The sequence below is a fragment of the Scardinius erythrophthalmus genome (assembly GCF_964197995.2).
Source record: "Scardinius erythrophthalmus genome assembly, chromosome: 10".
Taxonomy (NCBI): Eukaryota; Metazoa; Chordata; class Actinopteri; order Cypriniformes; family Leuciscidae; genus Scardinius; species Scardinius erythrophthalmus.
In genome coordinates, this window is record NC_138230.1 from 37,313,076 (window position 1) to 37,335,669 (window position 22,594).

The following is a 22,594-nucleotide window of genomic DNA, read 5'->3' on the forward strand; positions in this document are numbered from 1 at the left end:
GTGGTTTAAAAGATGGCAAGTAAAATAAAAAGCACATCTGTATGCAATACAGTTTCATTATTGTTCATTATTATCCAGAGCGGCTTACTATAAACAATTTGTGCGACCAAATCATGTTTTGCGCCAGTAACTGAAAAAGTTAGTAGCGCAAGTGCCACCAGTGAAAAAGGTTAGTGTAGCTCCCTGAGACTGGAGTAATGATGCTGAAAATTCAGCTTTGCATCACTGGAATAAAGGACATTTTAAAATTAAACAATTATTTTAAATTGTAAAAAAAATGCTGGGTTGTTTTAACCCAATTTTGGGTCAAATATGGACTAACCCAAACGTTGGGTTAAAAATGCCATTTAAAAATGTAACCCAATGGCTGGGTTTGTCCATTTTTAAATTGCAAAATTGGGTTAAAACAACCCAGCTTTTTTAGAGTTTTACTGTATTTTTGATTAAATAAATGTAGCCTGGATGAACATACCAGACTTCTAACATGTCGGGACAAAAAGTACAGTTTTGCTCTTTAACTCTGTTTTACATGCAGGCGTGTTATATGCCATCATGGCTTCAGTGCCAGCAGAACTATCTCATCTTTCTCCCATGCTTTGTTGGTTTTGGCATGATCCAGCCTAGTTTCCCTGCCTCATCTGAGACTGGCAATTCGGTGCAAGCCAAAAAGGAAAGTTCACATCAACAGTGCCCTTTGGCATTTTTTCGTAAATGTGTATTTTATACTCACTTTTATCAGAATCAATTAAATTCGACTTGATGTTTGGACATTTTTTAGCAGATGCTTGTTTTCCCAAATTGAATTAAAATTAGGTCCACATGCATCTATTCATCTATTATTGTTTTAAGTGCCTTTAAACTGGCATAGGGGTTGTTTAAAGGTCTTTAACAGTAGAAATGCATAATTTGATGCTCAACAATTTTGGTTCATAGTTTGCTTTCTGATTAAAACTAATTAAACTCAAACAGATCAGTTTAATGACCGATGTTTATCTTTTTCTTATTAAGGCAAATCATTTGACTCAAAGCCAATGTTCAGAGGAATCTGAGCTTTTAATTTGAACACACTGTTATTGTTCACATTACTCCAGCTGGAATGACAAATTAGCTTTCACTAGAATAAATGAGATATGACTGGACATTTAATCAAAAACAATCAGAGAAAAAGAATGCAGAGAGGTTTTTTTAAGTGAACGGCTCTGTATTTGACTAAAAAGCATAAGAGCAGAAATCTTGTTTTGAGTCAGCTGATGGACATCACTATCTGTTGTGTTCATTTAACCTCTGTAACAAACCATTTCTGTCTTTACCCTAACACTTCCTCACTGACAGGCTGCGGTGTCAGATGTCATTTGAGAATGAGTTTAACTTTACATCCATATACTGCAGTTCATCCTATTAAAGGGCAAAATGCACTTTCCTTTTGTAGCAGAACTGCAATTACTCTTAGATCTTTGAGTTGTGCATGTCCTCACCTGCCTACCCTTGAAAAAATAACCCACTTCACTGACTTTGCCAGCAAGTGACCTTTGTGTAGCTCTGTGTTAGAAATAACAGTCTCTTTGTTCTCATGTCTTCATTAGTATTTCCTCCTGAGACTTCTCGCATCACACAATAACTGACTTTTAGCTACAAAGACAAAGCAACAAATAGATTTCATTTAGTTCATTTAAGGCATTTATTGAGTTATAGAACAATGATATCATCAATGTGGTTATTGTTTCAATCTGGCCATCTGGTGGAATGAAGTGCAATTTACTGACAATAAACTCAAGTCTACTTTAAAGAGACCATAAGTGGTCAGTTTAACACAGACCTGAGAAATACACAATAGAGTAATGTTTTATAATGTATTCCCCAGAAACATGAAATACAGTACTCTTCAGGGACAAGTGAGTGGTATTTGAACTTCACATTGGAATTTTGTATACTGTGCCAAAGTGGAAAGCCATTATATCAGGGTTTGAATAGAGCAAAGGAACATTTAGCCTACTCTTTTTCATTTTAAGCCCACTCCCTTTTTCTTTTTTCTCAGAAAAAAAAAAAAAAAAAAAAAGTTCTCACAGAGAAAGACAAAAATGTGCTTCTGTGTATCTGCTATTCTCAGGGAGTTATGGAATTGGAGGCTTAAGCCATGTTTATATGTCTTGTGTTTATACTATGAGGCTGTTGAATGCTGATTGGTTGACGAACGTCTGAACAATTATTTTCAGGGAAACGCAGGCTAAAGTAGTTCCAGGCAGATCTTGATCGGCGTATTGATATGGAACAGACAGTTCCATATCACTTCGCCAAATGATTTCAGTTATTTCATAGGTCTTTACAGCCCACAGACCTAAAACCCACAGTGACACTGACCGAGCAAAAAATAAAGTAAACAATAGGATAAAAACGACCAATTTTTTATAGTGTATTTTGCATTTATTATTTATAGTGTGTTATGCATTTATTAGTATTTTGGAATTGGAATTAGCAACGGAGGCTTTGGGGTGAGATGCAGATAACCAGATGCGTAAGAAATTAACGTAGCTGCTAGTCGAACACACAAGAGCGTTTAATGACAAAAACATGTAACTTATTATACATTGTATAGAGTTGAGCGTAGGCTCTTTTGACTCAGGCTAGTAAACGGCACTTCCATAATGCTACACGTTAACAGTAGCTACATGGTAATTGCGATTAGTTAAGTGCTAAATCAGGCTAAGAACATGTTAAGAATTCTATAAAGCGCCACAGTAACCACCTGTGACAACTACCAACCACCTAGCAACACCATAGCGACCAGCCAGAACACCCTAACAACCTCCTAGCAACCGCCTAGCAACACCTTAGCAACTATCCAGAACACCTTTGCAACCATTTAGAGACTTATTATTGGCACATTTGTGAAATCTTATATTTGGATCTCAGCACCAGAACATTGTACAGACATGGGGGCGGGGTCTTTTGTTTTGGGCAGAAACCAGTCTGTAAATATCACCATGGTAACTTTATAACCACACCCTAGCAACTGTTTAGAGCCACCTAGCAACCATATTGCAACATCCCAGGTAGCAAACAGACGTTGGCCCAACGTCTGTTGTTGTGTTGGGCCAACGTAACCAACCAATATTGACGTTGGCCCAACGTCTGTTTGCTACCTGGGATATAGCCTAGCCTAGAAGCCATATTTCAGCTCCACATCATCGAAAAGACATGGTTGTTTCTCTCTTGCAATCGTTCAAACACGTCGCATCTGCCCAGTGCCGACTTTTGCCTCTGCAAGAACCACTAACATTTTCTACAGGAAATGTACATTCTAGTTCTCATTGATATTGTTAATTGAAGCTTATAGAGTATTTTGATAGATGAAGAAGTGAGTGTACCTGCATTTCCTTCAGGTCAGTCTTATATTCGTAATAAAAATGTCTGTGATATCTTGTCCTTTTAACGGTTAAGGGGTTTTCCCTTGTCCTGACAACACGCGATCATTTGTCAGTTGTGTCTTGCTTACCCGTGTTCACAACAAGTTTCAGTCCTTTCATTTCTGTCTTCTCTTCTGACTGACTCACTCATAAAGACAGTCTTTGTCGGCAACTAATGGCGAAATAATATAACCTCTGTTGCTGTTCACAGTCAGGGACTATTTTATTTCCAGCGGAAGGAAGGCTTTTAGTGATTTACTTCCTGAACGTTTCATTGATACATATTTTTGCCTTTAATATTGTGTGGTAACCGTTTTATAAAAGCAATAAGATACTTGAGGCTTGTGCTGTATCGTGAATAAGTATTAATAAGACTTATTCACGGTACACAAACTTTTCACACGGTCTCACGCCTCACATCCATTTTCTCACGCAGAGAAAAAAATCGCGAAGCAGCCTGTCACATAACATTTACCTCAGAATAAAAGCCCTTTATTGACCAGCACCTTAGTTGGCTAGATAATAATCCAGCTAAGAGGGCTTTCTTTATGTTTACAGCATTTGGTGAGATTTTTTTTAATTCGAGAACGTAATATTAGCCTATCTTTACCTATAGGCTAATATTTATCCAAATGAATCGAAATTGAATCGAGATCGGAATCGAATCTCAAGAATTGAATTGAAATCATGCAATTTGTGTCAAGCAATAATAAAAACTAAATGTTTTGACAATCATACACTTATTGCGATGCAAGGTTTTTTTTTATACCCCTCCATTTCCATAATTCTCACTCCAAGCTACACTCAAAAGTTGGCAGCCCTGCACTTTATTATAATATAGGCTACTGCTTAAATATAGGCTACGTTTCAACCGATTTAAACAGTACAAAAATATATATATATTTTTAAAACTTATTCACATTATCACACATAAACATCTAAAATTACACGTTAAAAATAAGTTTTTAAGATGCGATGAAACACTTTGGATAAATTTACAGAATTTGCAAGCTGGTTTGGGCAAACACGTGAGCATTTCGGTTTTGACGTCATTAAGGATCTTGAGTATGAACACTTTTACAGCAGCAGCAACGCGGTGTGTGTGTGTGTGTGTGTGTGTGTGTGTGTGTGTGTGTGTGTGTGTGTGTGTCTGTCTGTGTGCACGCGCGCGCGCGTATACTCTCAGGTCACCAAATGAATGGATCCGTCTCGCGTATGGGCAATTTTTTAAGCACCATCTAACTCTGGATTCAATGCATTTATCACTCGGCATCAGTGATGACTTGGCTTCTGTTGTGGGTTCTTCTTGCTTGTGTACCACAGGTAAGAAACATAATTATTTATTTAAGGGTTATTTATTTAACCCACATTGAACTCGTAATAAACGCATGCAGTTATATATGTGCTAGCCATCAGCCACGAGATGCAGTTGATATTTGTTATTTGGAGACAAAACAAACATGCGGTAGGAAAAAAATATTAATGAATAATATTTGAATTTGTGTTAGCAGACAGGTACTGCCTGCACATTACAATTGATTTTACCTATGTATATACCTGATTAAATTGAATTAAAAACATTTTATTATAATATTATTTATTTTCTGTGTAAAATAACATTAATATAAAAAAGAACTATATTAGAGCAGCTTAAAATTATTCTCAAATATATTCTACTCTCTAATAAGTGTTTAAAATGAGACCCCTTCCTTATATCAGACGTTATTACATAACAGTTTTGGCATCAGTAGTTCTAATCCCCTTATTTTCATTTTTTTTTTTCATCACATTTTTTAAAAAGAATCCACATAATTAAAATTTAAATGCGCTTAAAATATGTGACATGCATTCTTAACAAATGACCTAATGTTTCACGCATTTAAGGAATGCAATGAGAACGCATGACATTGTGATGTGTGAGACTACACTGCCACCCTGTGGACTGAAACGAGCATGTTTGTCAAGAAGATAGCGAGTATTCAGAGAAATGCTCTTATTGGTTTGAATCATTTGGCGTTTTTAAAGCTTAGTTCGCTCCATTTTGTCTTTGAACATGACAGCCATCCTCTGTGTTTTAGATACTGCCACACTGACAGCATTCTCATGCCTCAATTATATGAACTATGGCAACTATCTGCTGCTAATCTCACACAAGCTATAAGAGGTCAAAGGTTAAGGAGCCCTCGGTTTACTTTGTGTGTGTTGCCATATCAATCAGTCATGTTAATCAAACACGAGGGCCTAAAGCAGTCAACTTCAAGAGGTCTATTTATCATCATGACCTGTCCTTTAAAACTCCATTATTTACGTCAGTTTGACTACCATAATTGATGGGGTACAAAAACAAGTTACATTGTCTACTCACCCATTAACTCTATTTGTTTCTTGACTTGATGTGCAATAATTTGCCAGTACAAATTGAGATCCACAAACCGACAACAAGTCTATTTCTATTATAATTTGATACATGCAGGGAAGTGTAATTAGAACTGGTTCATTGCTCTGAGATATAGTAGTGTCTTATGTATTGGCGAGTAATGAAGCTACATAGATTCCGATTATAAATGGCAGCATAAACTGCATTTAGAGGCTAAATTGAAATGTTTTACACGTCTGAGATGAATAACAACAAATGAAGATGTTTATCTGTGTCACCTAAGACTAAATCATGTAGTGAGGATATATAAACGCTTCATTTTTCACAATGTCTGTAGCCAGGAGGGAACTTGAGGGAAAGACAAACAAAAGCCTAAATGTGTCAGAAACAGGAATCTGTTGGGACTTTGTGTCTTGTAGATTCACAGGGCATTTTCCCAGGATTCTTCTAAGATGCTGTCCACCCCAGAGCCCGTGTCCCCGGAGCCCTATAATCGCACCCAGTACTGCCAATGGCCCTGCGAATGCCCTGAAACTCCCCCCACCTGTCCGCCAGGTGTTAGCCTGATCACGGATGGCTGCGATTGCTGCCAAGCATGTGCCAAACAGGTGGGCGAGGTTTGCAACGAGAAAGAGAACTGTGACCATCATCGTGGCCTTTACTGTGATTACAGCGCAGACAAGCCTAGGTACGAAAAAGGAGTATGTGCGTGTAAGTGTCATTGTACTAACACAGCCTTCTTATTAACACTGTGTTCCGCTCTTAGATTAGATTACGATGAAGATTTAAAGCTTGGATTAAGGTGGCGGAACCCAGATAAACCAAGACGCTGAGCACTTAGCAGAATTCATTCTCTTCACCTTTTAGCATACGCTTCCATATAAAACACCACATGCTTTTCTTGGTATTGTATACACCTTGGATGTGATAAACTTGACTTAACTCATTTTGCTCTCTTTCGATGTCCAGATTTGCCAGGCACTGGCTGTGAGCACAATGGTGTGATCTATCGCAACGGCCATAGCTTTCAGCCCAATTGCAAATACAAGTGTCTATGTGTAAATGGGGCGATTGGATGTGTGTCGCTGTGTAATGAGTCTCAGCCCCCCAGGGTCTGGTGCCAAAACCCACGGCGAGTTCAAATCCCCGGCCGCTGCTGTGAGCTGTGGATCTGTGACGAGTCCAGGAGGGGGCGCAAGACAGCGCCACGACACACAATGGCCGGTATGATCTCAGGTGTCTGTCCTGCAGTTGAATGAAAACTCATTCTGGGCAGATAAGAATTGATCTGCATAATTAAGAGATAACATAAAGGGATTTGTGTTGTCTTCTTTTACTTGTGGTGTTGTGATTAGCATCAGTTACCAAAAATATATCCAGGTGAAACTCAAAAATTTGAATATCGTGCAAAAGTGAAACTAATATATAGAAAATGACATGCAAAGTGGGATATTTCAAGCCTTTATTTGTTATAATTTTGATGATTATTTATGGCTTACTTACAGCTTATGAACATTTTCAAAATTTCTGAGATTTTGAATTTGGGGTTTTCATAAGCTGTAAGCCATAATCATCAAAATTATAACAAATAAAGGCTTGAAATATCTCACTTTGCATGTAATGAGTCTATTTAATATATTAGTTTCACCTTTTAAGTTGAATTACTGAAATTAACTTTTGCACGATATTCTAATTTTTCGAGTTTCACCTGTATATCACTATATAAGGATGTCTTTTTTTCCCCAGTGATTTTTATTTTTATTTCAATTAAAACATGTTGCCAACAGAATATTACAAGGAAACTGCTGTTTTTTTTTACAGTAAGATAGAAAACTTGTGGTTCCAGACCTGGAAAAGTCACGGAAATTTCTATATTAAATATAAATTTTGTAGTCATGATCAGTTATATTAAATATAACGTAAATGCACACTAGTCTGTAGAAGGCTTCATATATTTGATCAAAAATACAGTTTTAAAATACAATTTAGAATGTAATTTATTCCTGTGATGCAAAGCTGAATTTTCAGCATCATTACTCCAGTCTTCAGTGTCACATGATCCTTCAGAAATCTTTCTGATATGCTGATTTGATGCTCAAGAAACAGCTATTATTATTCTTAATGTTAAAAGCAGGGAACAGTCTGTGATACACTTTTTTTTTCAGGATTCTTTTATGAATAGAAAGTAACACCATTTATTTCAAATAGAAATATTTTGTAACATTATAAATGTCTTTACTGTCACTTTTTATCAGTTTAATCCATCCTTGCTGAATGAAAGGAAACTGGAATGGTAGTATATAAATCATTTTTAAATCTCACGAATGAAGAAAGCATTCATTGTTTTCTCTGCATTCTTGCAGCCCTGTCTAGTATAAAGGACAGCTGGAACAAGAACTGTGTGACCCAGACAACCTCCTGGAGTCCCTGCTCAAAGACCTGTGGCCGTGGAGTGTCTTTACGAATAACCAACAACAACAAGCAGTGCCAGATGGCCAAAGAGAGCAGGCTCTGCAACATCCGGCCTTGCGAAGTGGACATCACAAAGCACATCAAGGTACAACAAGAGCGCAGACATCAGATTTATTGTAATATGATGAATAACAAATTTCAAAAAGAGAGCGATATGAATGACTATAGTGTATAAAAGGATATTTTCTGACCCTCCACAAGCCTGGAAAGAAGTGCTTGAACATCTACAAGGTGGAGAGGCCACACAACTTCACCATGTCTGGCTGCACTAGTACAAAAACATATCGGCCCAAATACTGTGGAGTGTGTACAGATGAGCGCTGCTGCATCCCCTTCAAATCGAAGACCGTGGAGGTGGACTTTCAGTGCCCAAACGGATCCGGCTTCACCTGGCAGGTCATGTGGATTAACGCCTGCTTCTGCAACCTGAGCTGTAAGAACCCCAATGACATATTTACAGATCTAGAGCAGTACCACGAGAGAAGAGAGATTGGAAACTGAGTGTACAAAATCGTGCAGAAAAGTCAATATTAAGATTTGGGTGAAAGCCACAGATTTGTTTTTCTTCAGTTTGTTAATATTTAATCGACAATCATCATTCTTTCTTGTATGAGACTTTTTTTCCTATTGGAAATAAACTGACATTTCCTAATATATGCTTTTTTAAGACTTTGTGGCCTCTTGCAACCAAATTATTCACATTATTTGTTAGGTTATTTCAACCAAGATTGTTTTTTTTTATGACAAATATATCCTTTTGTACAAATTATGTAAGTAATAGATATGTAAAAGGAAAAGTTCTTGTTGACTTCTGTAGGTAGAGGTATTAATTTATGCAAAGTTCATGTAAAGAAGAAATCTATATTGCTTTTTGTAATTTCGCACCTTTTTTGTCCTTGGAGCGAGTTATGCCTTATAAAGTTTGACCTTCCATATACTATAACGTTGTTTATGGACACAGTTATCAAATAAAAAGACCCAAAAAAACTGAGTAACCAGCTTTTTATTTTTATTTAATAAATACAAACTGTTATTCCATTAAAAATGCAGTGCATCAGGTTGTTTTACATCTTTACAAAGCGAGGTGCCTAACCAAGCTGCAAGCATTTGTTTTAGTGTGCGTGGACGAGCAGGTGTGTTGCTTATATTTCTCTCTCTTTCCAAGTGATCCTTCGCTTTATTCTTTCAAAGCCTTGAGAAAAAAAACATCCAGTCCAAGTAGAGGATTCCATGGCACATTTTGTTCTGTTGTGCTTGATTGCATAGAAATCATCAGTTACAAACAAAAAAAATCACTCATATACAGTCATGTATCCTGTATCCTTATATCTACAAATTGTTTTGTTGAATTTAAACTAATATTAAAACATTTGATCAATAAAAATCATTTAAAATCACTTTTTAAGAGCATAATTTACTGAGTTACAAATATAACCCAGAATAATGGGACACACACAGGAAAATTAAAAATTAACACACTGGGAGCTTAAACCTTAGTTTTATAAGGTAGGTTAACATCATGAAAAAAATTCCACCATCTCTACTCTGTGGTCAACCCATCCCTTTTCCATTCAGTGAGGTCCATTTCAACATATACAGATTATACAAATTAATTATGCACTCAAACTAGCTTGAAAAAGGTGTGGTGTGTAATAACTTGAGAGAAGAAATTAAATCGCACACTAGAGATCAACATAAATTTACAAACATGTGCCCTTCTCAGTGCCCAGTATGCTTTGATGATGACCATCACGACGTCTCTGTGCTGCATTGCCTCTAACAACAACAAGACAGCCATTGCGCAGGGTGCAAAAAAAGAAATAACTCTCCTCCGTCCACCCTAGCCACTCCTTCCTCGGCGTTTCCCCCAAGAAATCGTCTTAAACACAAGACACTTTGGCGTAAATGCTCTCTGACTAATAAAATGGTGCCTGAGGGACCCCTGAGGGAAACATGCGGCAGTCTTGTTGCGTGGGTAGTTAGTGGCAGTGCAGCACAGTCAGAACAGAGAGGTTAATGCATGTGTGAGATGGACCGGAGACAAGGTCACCAGTCTAACAGGACACTTCGGTGGACTTGGGAGCCTGGTCCACAGAACTGTCCATGTTGTCGGTGTGCGAACGTCCGCGTTGGTTTTCGGAGGTGTGGGCTCGAGCGCGGCCTTCATTGGTGTGGGAGCGACTGCGGTTGCCCTCGTTGGTGTGCGACCTGCTGCGGTTCCCATCAAAGGAGGTGATGCTGGATCCGGATGCTGTGCGGGAACGGACCAGGCGGGTCATGCTGGCAGAGGGCACTGAGAGGCAGAGGAAGACAGATTAGGATACATATTTGAAAGTATCTGATGTATGCATTATGTTAAATCACAAGTCTCCAAGTTTAATATTAATAAGTTTGGGGTTGGGAATATATTTTATGATTTTGAAAGATTTCTCTTATGCTCAACAAGGCTACATTTATTTGATCAAAAATACAGTACAATTGGTAATTATTCTTTCAACCGTTTTCTTTTTAATGTATTTTAAAATGTAATTTATTGAGTGATGGCAAAGCTGGATTTTCAGCATCATTACTCTAGTTTGTGTCACATGATCCTTCTGATTTGCTGCTCAAGAGACATTTATTATTAATAACAGTTGTCCCGCTTCATATTTTTTGTGAAAACTGGTGCATTTTTTTTTTTGATTAATAGAAATTTTGTCTTTTTAACATTATAAATGTCACTTTTGATCAGTTTACTGTGTCCTAGGTGAATAAAAGTATTAATTGAACTTGCTGATCCCGAAGTTGTTAGACAACTTTTCAAAATTACACACTTTAAGAAAAGGTAGAATTGAGCAACAAGTCAGGTTGAAATTTAAATCACACCTCTAGAGGGCAGCACAGCCCTGTCGTATATATTGTTATTTGTACACGAATTTCACATGAACAAACGAGTTCAGCCAGTGCGTCATGGGTATTTTGATATAAAGACACAGCTGCATGGTAAAATACAGACTATACTGAACAAAAATACAACAACAATACTTACTGTAACCCATGCCCTGAATGAAGTACTTGAAAGCCTCTGTTAGCTTCCCAGGCTAAGGAGACAATAAAAGGAGACAGAAACAGCTAATCAGGTCGAGGTGGAAAACAGATTTCACTAAGTACATGTTGAGAAACAGGATGGATTCTAACAGCTGGTAGCAGCAGGTGGCAATCTGAGAATTAGAACTGTGCCATTGCCGTCCGTAATGAGATTAGTGCGCGCTTCATCCCTAATGATCATCCTGTACCTTGAGCAAACTTGTAAATTAATCTAAATGATCATAAACTTTAGAAATACACACCTGGTCGACCTGGGGCAAGCCTCCACAGTCAGCCATCTGAAGAAAGAAGAGGCACATGAAGTGTTAGTTAAAATGCAGGGAAAACACAAATGCGTCACTGCTCGTTTCTCATTTCCGTTTCTGCCATTCATGCAGGTGTCTAAAACACCTAGTGCTCCATTAACTCCACTGGTCTCAGCACTTATCGGTGATAAATAGGTCATTTCAGACACCATAAACCTAATTCTTAGTCTACCTGAGGGTGTGCTGTGGAAAATTAGGTCAGCTGAGGTAAAAATCAGCCCCGAAGCTGGCCAGTGTAGACCGCTTCTGCTCTACATGGGTAAATTAGTCACTAGATAATGCTGAGCTATCGGAATCTTATCAGCACCGACTTTTCCATGTGTTCTATAAGTACCTGCCAGCTTCACTGGAGGCCACTCACCTTAAGCAGTGTGGCTTTGGTCGGGTCCAGCTTTGTGTTGCACTCAACCTGTACAGAAAAAGGACATTTTAAACTACTAAATATACATGCAACAGATATAAAACAACAGTGTGCAGGTTTAAAAATAAAAATAAAAAATTTAAAAAACAAATACATTTTAATCTTACATGTATGGCAAATAAAATGAAGTGAAGTAGTCCTGGATTAAATTTAAACCTACCACAACATCCACTGCAGGGGAACTGTCTCCAACCACCAGGAGTGTAGGACATCTAAAAACAGTGTGACAAAGTCATGACTATAGGAAATCCATCCTACATTCTCAAAACGTTTTTTTAAACAGTTTCAGACTTACTTTAGAGTTCTGACATTGACGTGGCCACCGGGTACAGGCCTCTCGATTTCCAGGTCTCTGCGGCTGTGAAGTGGATGAAAACATTGATTAAATGTCAACGAACATTGCTTTTTAGCAAGACATTTTAGTTTTGGTATTATGCTTACCTGTTGTAGGACTTGATAAAGAGTTCCAGATTGAACTGGTTCATGTCATTCACAATGTGGTGACGGTACCTGCCAATGAGATCATGGTTCTGTTGGATTTCCTCCTGGAGAAATAACAATAATAAACCCATTCATGTTAATATAAACTCATTAACTAAAAAAATTTATCTAAGTTGGGTCAGACCTTAAACTTGACCTACCTTTCCGAACAGGTGAGAGATGAGCATGTCAGGCATGGCATGAGTCCAACCAGTGATCTGTAAGATATGCGAATAATGAGCCCATGACAGACACAAAAGCTTGAAACGCTATATAAATTCTGAATTTGAGTGGTTAGCGCTCACTTTATGTGCTGCCCAGTCCATCCAGCCTTCAGCACATGGGTTGATGTTTATTAGGACAAGGCCTTCCACCATAGCAGGGTAATTCAACTGAAAAAGAAATTTCAGTATTTTATCTAAACACATTTATTTAATAAAAAAGTATTTTTGGGACATTCCTCAGCAGCTAAACTAGCCAAATGAATGCCAAAATCCACAGGGAAAGAAACTCTCTTTATCCTGGTTTAATTAAAACTTGAAATCACTTAATAAAAATCAAAAAAGAAATCAAACTCACAGCAAACTTGGCAAGGATATAAGCACCTGCTCCAACAGCCAAGCCAATCACACTCTTCAGTCTGTGGGATTTAAGAAAATCAGTTTAGGATTAAACAAAAATCTGAAATCTACCTTAAGCTGTTAAATAATAAAATAAACACCTCACCCAAAATGTTTAAGGATTGATGGAAGAGTCTCAGACAGTTGGTCCATGGAAGGGTACTCATATCTATATATACATACACAAAAGTCAAATATTATATTTCAGCATTAATTTATTGATATCCACTTGTCCGTCCAAAAAATGTATTATAACTCACCCAGTGGAAAAGGTGTTAGCTCCCTCTTGCTGCCCTGGTGCATCTACATGACACACAGCAAAGTGCTGCATGATCTCTTGCATGTCCTCATGGCTGAACAAGGGTTCAAAGCAGCTTTTGTCTATTGGAGAAGCATAATATATCCATTAAAGCCTTTATACTTACGAAGAACCTCTTGATTATTTTGTAAAGCAAAATAAAAAGATTTAAGGGACATTTTCAACAGTTTTATGATTGGAGATATAGTTTAAGTTGTAGAACAGCTTACGGTTCAGTCCAATATCATGGAAGGTGAGAATGACGGGCCGGTCACCCTTAGGAACTCCTTTCATGGTACAGTGGATTCTGCCATATGGAGTCTCCACATCATGTTCCTACATGACAAGACAATGCTTATCAGCATCTGCAGAACCATCATAAGCAGCATTAATCTGATCTGCGGCTCAATTTACTCCACTAGCGCATATCTCAATGACAGCTTGTGAATGTTTATTCTGTGTAATTAACACCCTTCAGTTTTGTGACCGTTTTAAAAGAGTAGCCGTGCAAATTTAATGAAACATTTAAGGGCAAGCACAAGTTGAAACCTGTCTGCAAATAAACCACAGACCAACTGCAAACATTTTAACGCTCTATGCACTGGTTATAAATCTAAAGCTCACAGTCCATGAAAACTATCCATCTGATTTCACAAAGCATCAAACCCCGATTATGACTGACAAAGTAATTCCTTTCTGTCAAAACCCTTTGAACCACTAAGACAACAAAAATGGTCAATGAAATCCCTAAAATGTATGAGCAAAAAGCAAGATGAAGGCTTCTACTCACAGCGACTTCAATCTCGAATACTAATTCCATTTCAGAGTCTTCCAGAACCATGGCTGCCAGCTTAGTAAATTACTATTAGTAAATCAGTAATTAGTAGAAATGATGTGAATGAATATAAGATCCGATTGGAAGTAAGCTCCTGTGGCACTTTGCTAATATTCATCTGTGCGCAGGGTTTTATACCCCTGTTGCTGTTGCTCGACATAAGCCCCATGCTCCCAGCATGCTTTGCACCAAGATCAAAACAAGTTAATTCTAGTTAACGACATCCGTAAATTGGATCAGCCTGTGTCAGGTGCTTGGAGTAGCCAACTCTAGGCCATCGGAAACTTGGGCATGTGCAGCCAAACTATAATGGAATGATTGAGGTGGCGGTTCACACTGAATAATGGTTGTCTTCAAGTAAATTGAGCAACATAGAAGCTCAGCACATGGTCATGGCCAATTTCTGCTGCTACTTGTAATATTTCTTTCATTTTTCAGTCTAAAAGAAATGACTAAAGTACATTTGAAAGGCCACAACTTGACTAAAATAACATTTCCCAATGAGATTCTGTATTTCTTTACGTTTTCCCATATTTCAAAATGGAAGCTGCATAACCACTAAAACCAACAAATCATAAATCATCTCCAACGGATTGAACTTTAACTTTCAATTTAACTTTCTTAAAGTTAATTTAACACTAGTGACAAACAATGACAAATAACCACCATGCACTGCAAGATTCATTGAGAAAAGTCTTTGAGTGCAGGTCTCCAGTCAAAGATCAACTGACTGACGTTGTAGAAACTACTTTCAGCTGCCTCAAATTGAAGCACAAGCTGCTACATCTAACATCTTTAACACTGACAAGGACATTAACACCCTGGCTTTGTATAGTGACTGAACACAAACATATGTTGTCTCCCTATTGGCACTAATCTCTTTAAACGGGACGAGGCCTACGTGAGCGGCTCAGGCAGATGGCCGGTGTATCCCTCAGCAGCCCACGTCATTCATCTAGAAGCTGAACACTCTTATTGAGCACATGACCCAAACTTCAGGACTTTAATCTGTGTGAGGATCAGCACGCAAGGCCAGTTGGATGCATCTCAGAACTGTTGTAATGTCATGGTGTCATGACTGGCAAAAACTTCTGCCCAGAGTAAAGTCCTCCCTATAGTTTAAAGATCTTGAAAGAGTTATACATACTTTGTCTCATCTCGTTTGGATTATTGCACTTCATTATATGTTGGAATATCCCAGTCCTCTGTCACGGCTTCAAATGGTTCAAAATGCTGCAGACAGATTTTTAACTGGGGTCCGTAAACAAGAACATATTACTCCAATATTAACGCCAGTGCGTTATAGAGTTGAATTGAATGGTCTGGCATCTTCTTATTTGTCTGAACTTTTAAACTTGAATTCGCCAGTCAGATACTTGCGGTCCTCAAACAATAATACTCTTTCCTTTCCAAGATCAAGATTGAAGTTGAGAGGTGACTGTGCATTTGCAGTTGCTGGACCTAGGCTAGGCCGGCCAGTCTATCTGTATGTGTGTTTGTGTGTGTCTGTGTGTGTATATATTACAGAAGCAGAAAACCATCCAAATAAAATCCCAAAATGAAATGCTTGCCTTAATCACCAGCTGCTGGACAGCCTCCCTTAACCCCTAGAATAGAGAAACAGTGTAAGTTAATACTATACGTGTGCACAACTTTCTTATGCATAAAAATGTACATTCATTACAAATCTTGACCAAGACAACGGTGTTTCCCATACTTGCAAATCCCTGTCCACAAGCAGAGGCTTTGACTCAACGACCTGGATCTCATCCATTCTCAACGAGGACACCTGGAGGTAGGAAAAAGCTGACATTAACACAACAAATAACAACAAGTAACACTTCAAATCATTTACCGCTAACTTCCTCCAAGGAAGGATTTTCTGTATTTGCAGTTTTAGATCCAGCTTTTGCAATTTTGGAGTTTAACCACAGCAAAACAGACACATTTCACACATTATGCATACATTTCTTTGTGTGCGTTTTTAAAAAAGGATTATTATATCCTTAGCTTTTCCAAACAGCCCAATTTGTTTTGCATGATACAGATCATGCATTTCTAAAAGACTGTTGATGTGCATGCAAATTGAAGGAGAGCTTGAACAGGCTCTTTGTCTGACTGGGGTTTCTAAAGGTCACATGTCAGGCTTTTCCTCTGTAGCGGGTCTGGACGCTACACACAGGAAGCCACAGACACAGCTGCTTCCATGGCTCCTGCAGTCCCTCCACCCCGTAAACACTAGCCATTTTTTTCCAGCTCTGCTCCAAACCCAGCATGAAAGCCTTTGTGTCTTATCATCCCACAGGTTCAAGGAGTGTTCCTGTACCAAGCCCCTATAAAAAGGCAGCAATTGATTTTCTAATTCACAAACGAGCTCTAGGAACCAAGCCAAGCTGTTTATCAAGAGGAATTCCTGTGGTTCAAAAAGCATGATTGTGCGGTCCATCATTTGCTGACGTTTCTACAGAAGCCCCCTACACACATTCCTGACCAGAATCATGTGAGAACTGAAATTATTTGTGAATACTAACCAAGCTAGAAGAAATGAGCTTAATATGAGATGTTTTTTATTTTAAATATTTAAGTAAAGTCGACAAGTAACGGTCCGCTGGCAAGTAGGTCACCTGCTTGTTTTTCAGTTACCTGCCCTTATGGCCTCTCTTTACTAATCTTTTACCTGGGAGTGGTTGGCAGTGTCAGTAATGTCTCAGCAGGATATAAACTGAAGTAACATAAGGACAGATCCTGCCCTTCCCATACCCTAGAACACTCACTATACTTGAAAACCTTGTCCATCTCACCAGACCAGGTTTCCATTTCAGTTTACAATGGTAAACATGACTTACTAATCTCTTAAATTAAATATTGGTACGGATAACGGATACATTGTATATTTGTATGAACGTGCATATGTTTGTTTTCATTAACTTTGGTTGCTTTGTTGCATTAAAAATCAGTTACTATTTTTATGTTGGAACATACACTACCAGTATTTCATACAGAGGAGAGGGAAATGCTTCTTTCACTTCCCATAACCATTTCCTCTTCTTTTTTTTTTCAGTGATTTCCAAATTTCAATTAACTGTGTCTGAAAATGTAACTACAATCACAGTTTCAGAATCATCAGAGTTAAGCCCATCTGCAGAAACAAAGACTGCTTCCCTAATCTTCGGGAATCTTAAAATCCACAATTGATCTAAATCTGGAAGCCTGGAATTAAATCTGGAATTAAGCATGTGTTAAGTAGACCTATATTCTTATATTGTGATAGATTTTGAACTTAATGCACATTAGATCGATGACTGCAGGGGTGCTGCGTTCTTACAAAATTTCTTCTCACGTTTAAGCAATAACACTTGTTGACCTATAACACTAACTGACAATAATCTCTGATCTTTACAGCCATGTCTGCATAACTTTATAATCGATATACATGTTTTATACATTATCCGTCATGTCAATATTGACATCAGTAAAGATGTCTATACAGCCTGCTCTGAGGAGGCTACAGTACATAAAGCAATTCTTAAAAAAAAAACACAGCTCTGATGCACCTCAGGCCCAAGTGTCAGATGTGGCTCTGATGCTGCTTTGCTTTTGTGCAAATAATTATTTTAAGTGGCAGTTGTGGCCTAATGGGTATAGATTAGGACTTAGGTTGCGGATTCGATTCTCAAAACCGGTGGGAAAAATGTAGGTGGGAAAGCGCTCTCTTCCATGACTGAGGTGACCTTGAGCAACCCTAACCCCCAATTGCTCCACAGGCGCCACAGAAAATTGCTGCCCACTGCTCCGGGTGTGTGCATCCACGGTTTCTAGTGTGTGTGTGTTCACTACTCACTGCTCCTAATGTGTGAGGAGGTGGACATGGAAGGGTTAAATGCAGAGGACAAATTCAGAGTGTTTAAATCATTCATGTCATGTCACTTATATTTCTATTCATACCTAATTGAATATTATTGTTTATAATTCAAACTGTTTGTTAAATCCATGCATTTATATATTTGATATATTCCAAATTGTATATTTAATATGTTCAGTTCCTAAGAAAAATTCAAACTTATATGACAACAAAGTAATCTATTGAATCTTTACAATCTGCTTTGAGAATAAGTAAATAAGTAAACCTGACATTGAAATTATTAGAATTTCACAAATGTCTAACAGTGCATTTTAACTATAGGCCGTTAAGACTAAAAAATAAAGTAATACAAACAGTTAAGTCAACATATTGTGTCTGATCGTGCAAATGATATGTTATTCATATGGGTCAGGTGAAATGAAATGTAACCCTTAAGCTAAGTTGTCTCTGATCTAGTCTCTGTGGTTTTCATGTCTGGTCTCAATAACCTACACAGCTCATTTTGCATGTAACACAACTGATTCAGGTCATTAGGAGAAAGCTCCATAAACTGAGTTTAGTTTGACAGATATGAAACTTAAAGACATACAAAATGGGCAGTGAGGTGAATATTACTGTTAGTAGATATCGTACAGCTCATATTCATTTTACCACTCGAGCTCACAATACTTTGTTGACATCTGCACGTGCAGCCAATCACACGCACGCGCGGAATGCTAAAAAAAAAACGACAAAAAAAAAACCGCTGTACAATAATAGCATATGTTTACTTTTTACTGTTCATTGTTGCTGTTATTGATACTGTTTAAACCGGGTATCTTTTCTTCAAAGCTGATAAATACATATTTTGTTCGATATCATGTCAGATATGTTTTACACACGGTCTGCGGTTTTATTAGATAAAGAAACAGCCATATTGTAACATAAAAAAAGAATGATATAGCTCTTTTTATGACTTACCGGTTGATTGTCCCAAGGGTAAAAACAAGAAAGTCCAACAAAACTTTAAGGTTTTTGCTGATTTTGAGAGTGACAATTGACTACGTGCTGCTCGCGACAGGATGTAGAACTTAGGCAAGCAATTATAAAGATGTGCGTTTAGTCAGTCCTGCCCACTCCTCCTTCTATTGGGTAACTTCATTGAGTCATGCGTTCTTTCACAGCATTTCGTGAGATATGATGACTGAATATAGGACTGATCTTTCACATTCTAAAAGTATTTTTCTGTCCCTGCAAGATGAATACTAATTGCATATTGATAATACAGAATACTTTCAAAACTGGTTATTAATTTACATCAATAAAGTAGCCTATTGTTCAGAGTGCATGCCTTTGTATCTATGCGTGTGTGCCCTATCTAACAATACAATGCTTTCACTGTGTTTAGCTTATTTGAGGCAGTGATAACAAGCACATTCACAATGGACACATTGCTCAGGAACTACCAATATGCTGATCAACTTTCAAGCACAATTTACACCACAAACTGAATTAAAGGGGAAAGTAAATGCAGATAGAATTGACTTCTAAAGCTATGTTCAGCATGAGAGACTTTTCATAAATCAAAACTGTCAGGAGATCACAGATATTTTGGGTTGTTTGATGTAAAGCCGGGCAATCGGCCAGGTCATATTGTGTTGTGGAAAAATACTGAAACCATTGTTAACCAGATAAACTTTTATGATTTTAAGATTTATAGGCAAATACGTATTGAATCAAAGAGTTGGCTGCTCAGGGTTCTAAACTGGGTTAAAGAGAATAATAACTGATAAGGTTTGTGGACTTTTACCTGCAGGTTCATATCTCTGTGTACTCAGAACAGTGTTTCTCATGGAGTCTGGTGTTACACTCATTTTTAATCATCCACTACCGTCTCATATATATATATATATATATATATATATATATATATATATATATATATATATATATATATAAACTTGATTCCTGCAGTACTAATAACGTCATAGAGCTATAAATTAGAGATTGACAAGTAACTAGCTTTTAGCCATTCTAAATGAAATGTTATAGCACATAATGTAAAGGATATCATTCAGTTATGTCAGAACTTTCTGTTAAACTGTGGTTTATTTGAGTGTCAAATGTGTACACTTCCCACTTTTCTGTCAGGTCTCTGTTTTCACAAAATCTGGGTTCATGACATTGGCTTCTATTCATGTCCTTGCACTTGAAATACAGAGCAGGATTCATCTTGAACAGCTCGTATCTGGTTTGCACAACACAAAGGTCATTGGATTCCTCGTGAAGAACAGATAAAACACTGACCTCTCTCGTCCTACAGGCTCTTGGCATCAGACGAATCAAGTGAATAAAAGGAGGTTCAAAACCAAAGGCCATTTTCTGCATTGGCCATCCAACAACAGGACAGAACATTCTTTATGTTATCATTTAAACCACACAGAAATGCCCACATAATCCAAATGAACATTACAGCTGGCACTGGATCACTATAACAGTATCAAAGGCCCACACGCCTTTCTTTCAGGTATTGAAAGGTCAATGGGGGCTAGTTTGATGTACAAATGTTGACTGACAAGAGAACAGTACATTCTTGCCCCTGTCCCTTATCATCGCGGACTTGTCTAATTCTACAATGTTCAAGATGTTTCACTATAGCATACATCACAATAGAAGAGAAAAGACAATGTTTCATGCTGACTTTAAACTGCATTAAACTGCTTTAGTGCAGATGTAGTATGTGCTGCAATAACAGTAGTCAGATGTAGTATGAATCATACTAAGCCATGATTCAGACACACATGACATGAGACAGCAGTCTGCAATGTAGGCCTCACCTCAACCTATCACGTAGTTCCTCAGAGCGGGTGCTACAGTTCAGTGTCTCGTACTGATTTACCAAAGAGGATAATAGGACGTCTTAAAGTTACACAATGTAAATAAACACTATTTAAAGTGTATAATGGGTGCGTTAAAGCAGTTTATAGTAATTTTTGTAAGTATTAAACAGTGGATAAATCACCAAAAGGTGATGGTTTCATTCACAGAAGATGAAATAAACAAGTTGCAGAATTAGGTCATGAAGTAGATGTTAATAAATGATGAACTAGGCAATGATGTGCCAAGACCAACTCTTCCATGTGCGAGCAAAGTATTATGGATTATGTATTAACGTGGGTTGTGGAACAGCACATACAGCAGCTCATAAACAGACAATATAAACAACCAAAGAAGTCCAACCAAAGTCTTAATCTTCATCATGTCTCAGCTGTGAGGAAGTGCCACTGGAACAGGCATAATATTTTTAGAGGTCATTTCTGACAAAGGCTGTTCTCTGATCTTCGATCAGTTTATCTCCATCATCAATACTTGTCAAAACAATTATAAGGGCACTTTACTACTCAGTTCACTTTGATGCTTATGATAAAGTTACTCGATAACTACAGCCATAAATTGCAGGGCATAATTCTTCACTGTGAAAGAATGTACTACTTTCTGACTACTGACTATTTCTACTCTAATGTTACAGCATTACAAATGGTCCACCACAGCACACACAGTTGTTGCTTCGTTTCTCACAGCATTTTTTTTTACCAGACACACCCTGCGCCGTTCCCCGGCCAAATAAACCACTCTGCATGAATTATTTTCACAGCTTCGTCTTCACCAATAGGTGAAAGTGGATTGATTTCATAAGTGTTATTGTACCAGAGCAAATTCGCTTGATACAAAGGGCCTGGATGCATGGGATCACCTACATGAAAACTCCCTCTGATCCACCATGTCCACTTAACTCTGACCTGACAACATGGTTGCATTCTTGCTACAGGTCATTGCCTTTGCTGATAAGATGCAACTGATTACTGAAGGGGAAAATTGCTCTGACCTGACATTGTTTTGTTTTCCATGAAAATAACCTTTCAAACAGCACCTAAACTCATTCACTAACAACTTGCCAAAGGCGACACTACAAGGTAACCAGCAACCATCTTGTCCAAGCTAAATCTTTAGGTTTTATTGCTGGACTGCAACACAACAGTTTAGAAAGGTGATAATTATTTGTGTCATGCATGAATCAACAACATACATAAGTCTATAGTATACCTGTTATATTTCCATGTATTGTAGGCTAGATGGGGAAACTGTTGAGGCCAAACAGGACTTCTGCACCACAGGAGGGCCACAGGTATTGATGTTACAACAAACAGGAAAACTGGGTTTGGAATTTCTGGAGAAAAAAAAGAAAAAAACAGTTCAAATAGTCAATTTCTGATTCATCTGCCACAGAGTTTAGTTTCCGCAGTCTATGCTTGAAAATTGAATTCTCGGGAAATATAAAGATGGAAGTTTCACCTCATAGTGCTGAGAAATGCAAATGAGATGTTTTGCCCTTGTGCAAAGCTCATGCTTTACAGTGGTTATAAAAATAAACACTGAAGGAAAGTATCCAAGTG

At 37.8% G+C, this 22,594-nt stretch overlaps 2 protein-coding genes across 2 annotated transcripts; one reads left to right on the forward strand and one right to left on the reverse strand.

Moving 5' to 3' along the window:
- The first annotated feature begins 4,502 nt into the window (after positions 1–4,502).
- On the forward strand, positions 4,503–9,233 carry ccn4a (cellular communication network factor 4a). Its single transcript, XM_081377110.1, has 5 exons — positions 4,503–4,727; positions 6,201–6,492; positions 6,751–7,005; positions 8,145–8,338; positions 8,455–9,233. The coding sequence occupies exons 1-5, from the start codon at positions 4,683–4,685 to the stop codon at positions 8,752–8,754; spliced, it is 1,086 nt and encodes a 361-aa protein (XP_081233236.1). The 5' UTR covers positions 4,503–4,682; the 3' UTR covers positions 8,755–9,233.
- Positions 9,227–19,294, reverse strand: ndrg1a (N-myc downstream regulated 1a). The gene is made up of 16 exons (XM_081377109.1): positions 19,122–19,294; positions 16,017–16,088; positions 15,871–15,906; positions 13,695–13,800; positions 13,427–13,547; positions 13,273–13,335; positions 13,126–13,186; positions 12,852–12,938; positions 12,708–12,764; positions 12,508–12,611; positions 12,362–12,424; positions 12,227–12,278; positions 12,007–12,054; positions 11,583–11,618; positions 11,282–11,333; positions 9,227–10,546 (listed from the first exon to the last, which is right to left on the reverse strand). The coding sequence occupies exons 2-16, from the start codon at positions 16,071–16,073 to the stop codon at positions 10,308–10,310; spliced, it is 1,182 nt and encodes a 393-aa protein (XP_081233235.1). The 5' UTR covers positions 16,074–16,088; positions 19,122–19,294; the 3' UTR covers positions 9,227–10,307.
- Between the last annotated feature and the right edge of the window lie 3,300 nt (positions 19,295–22,594).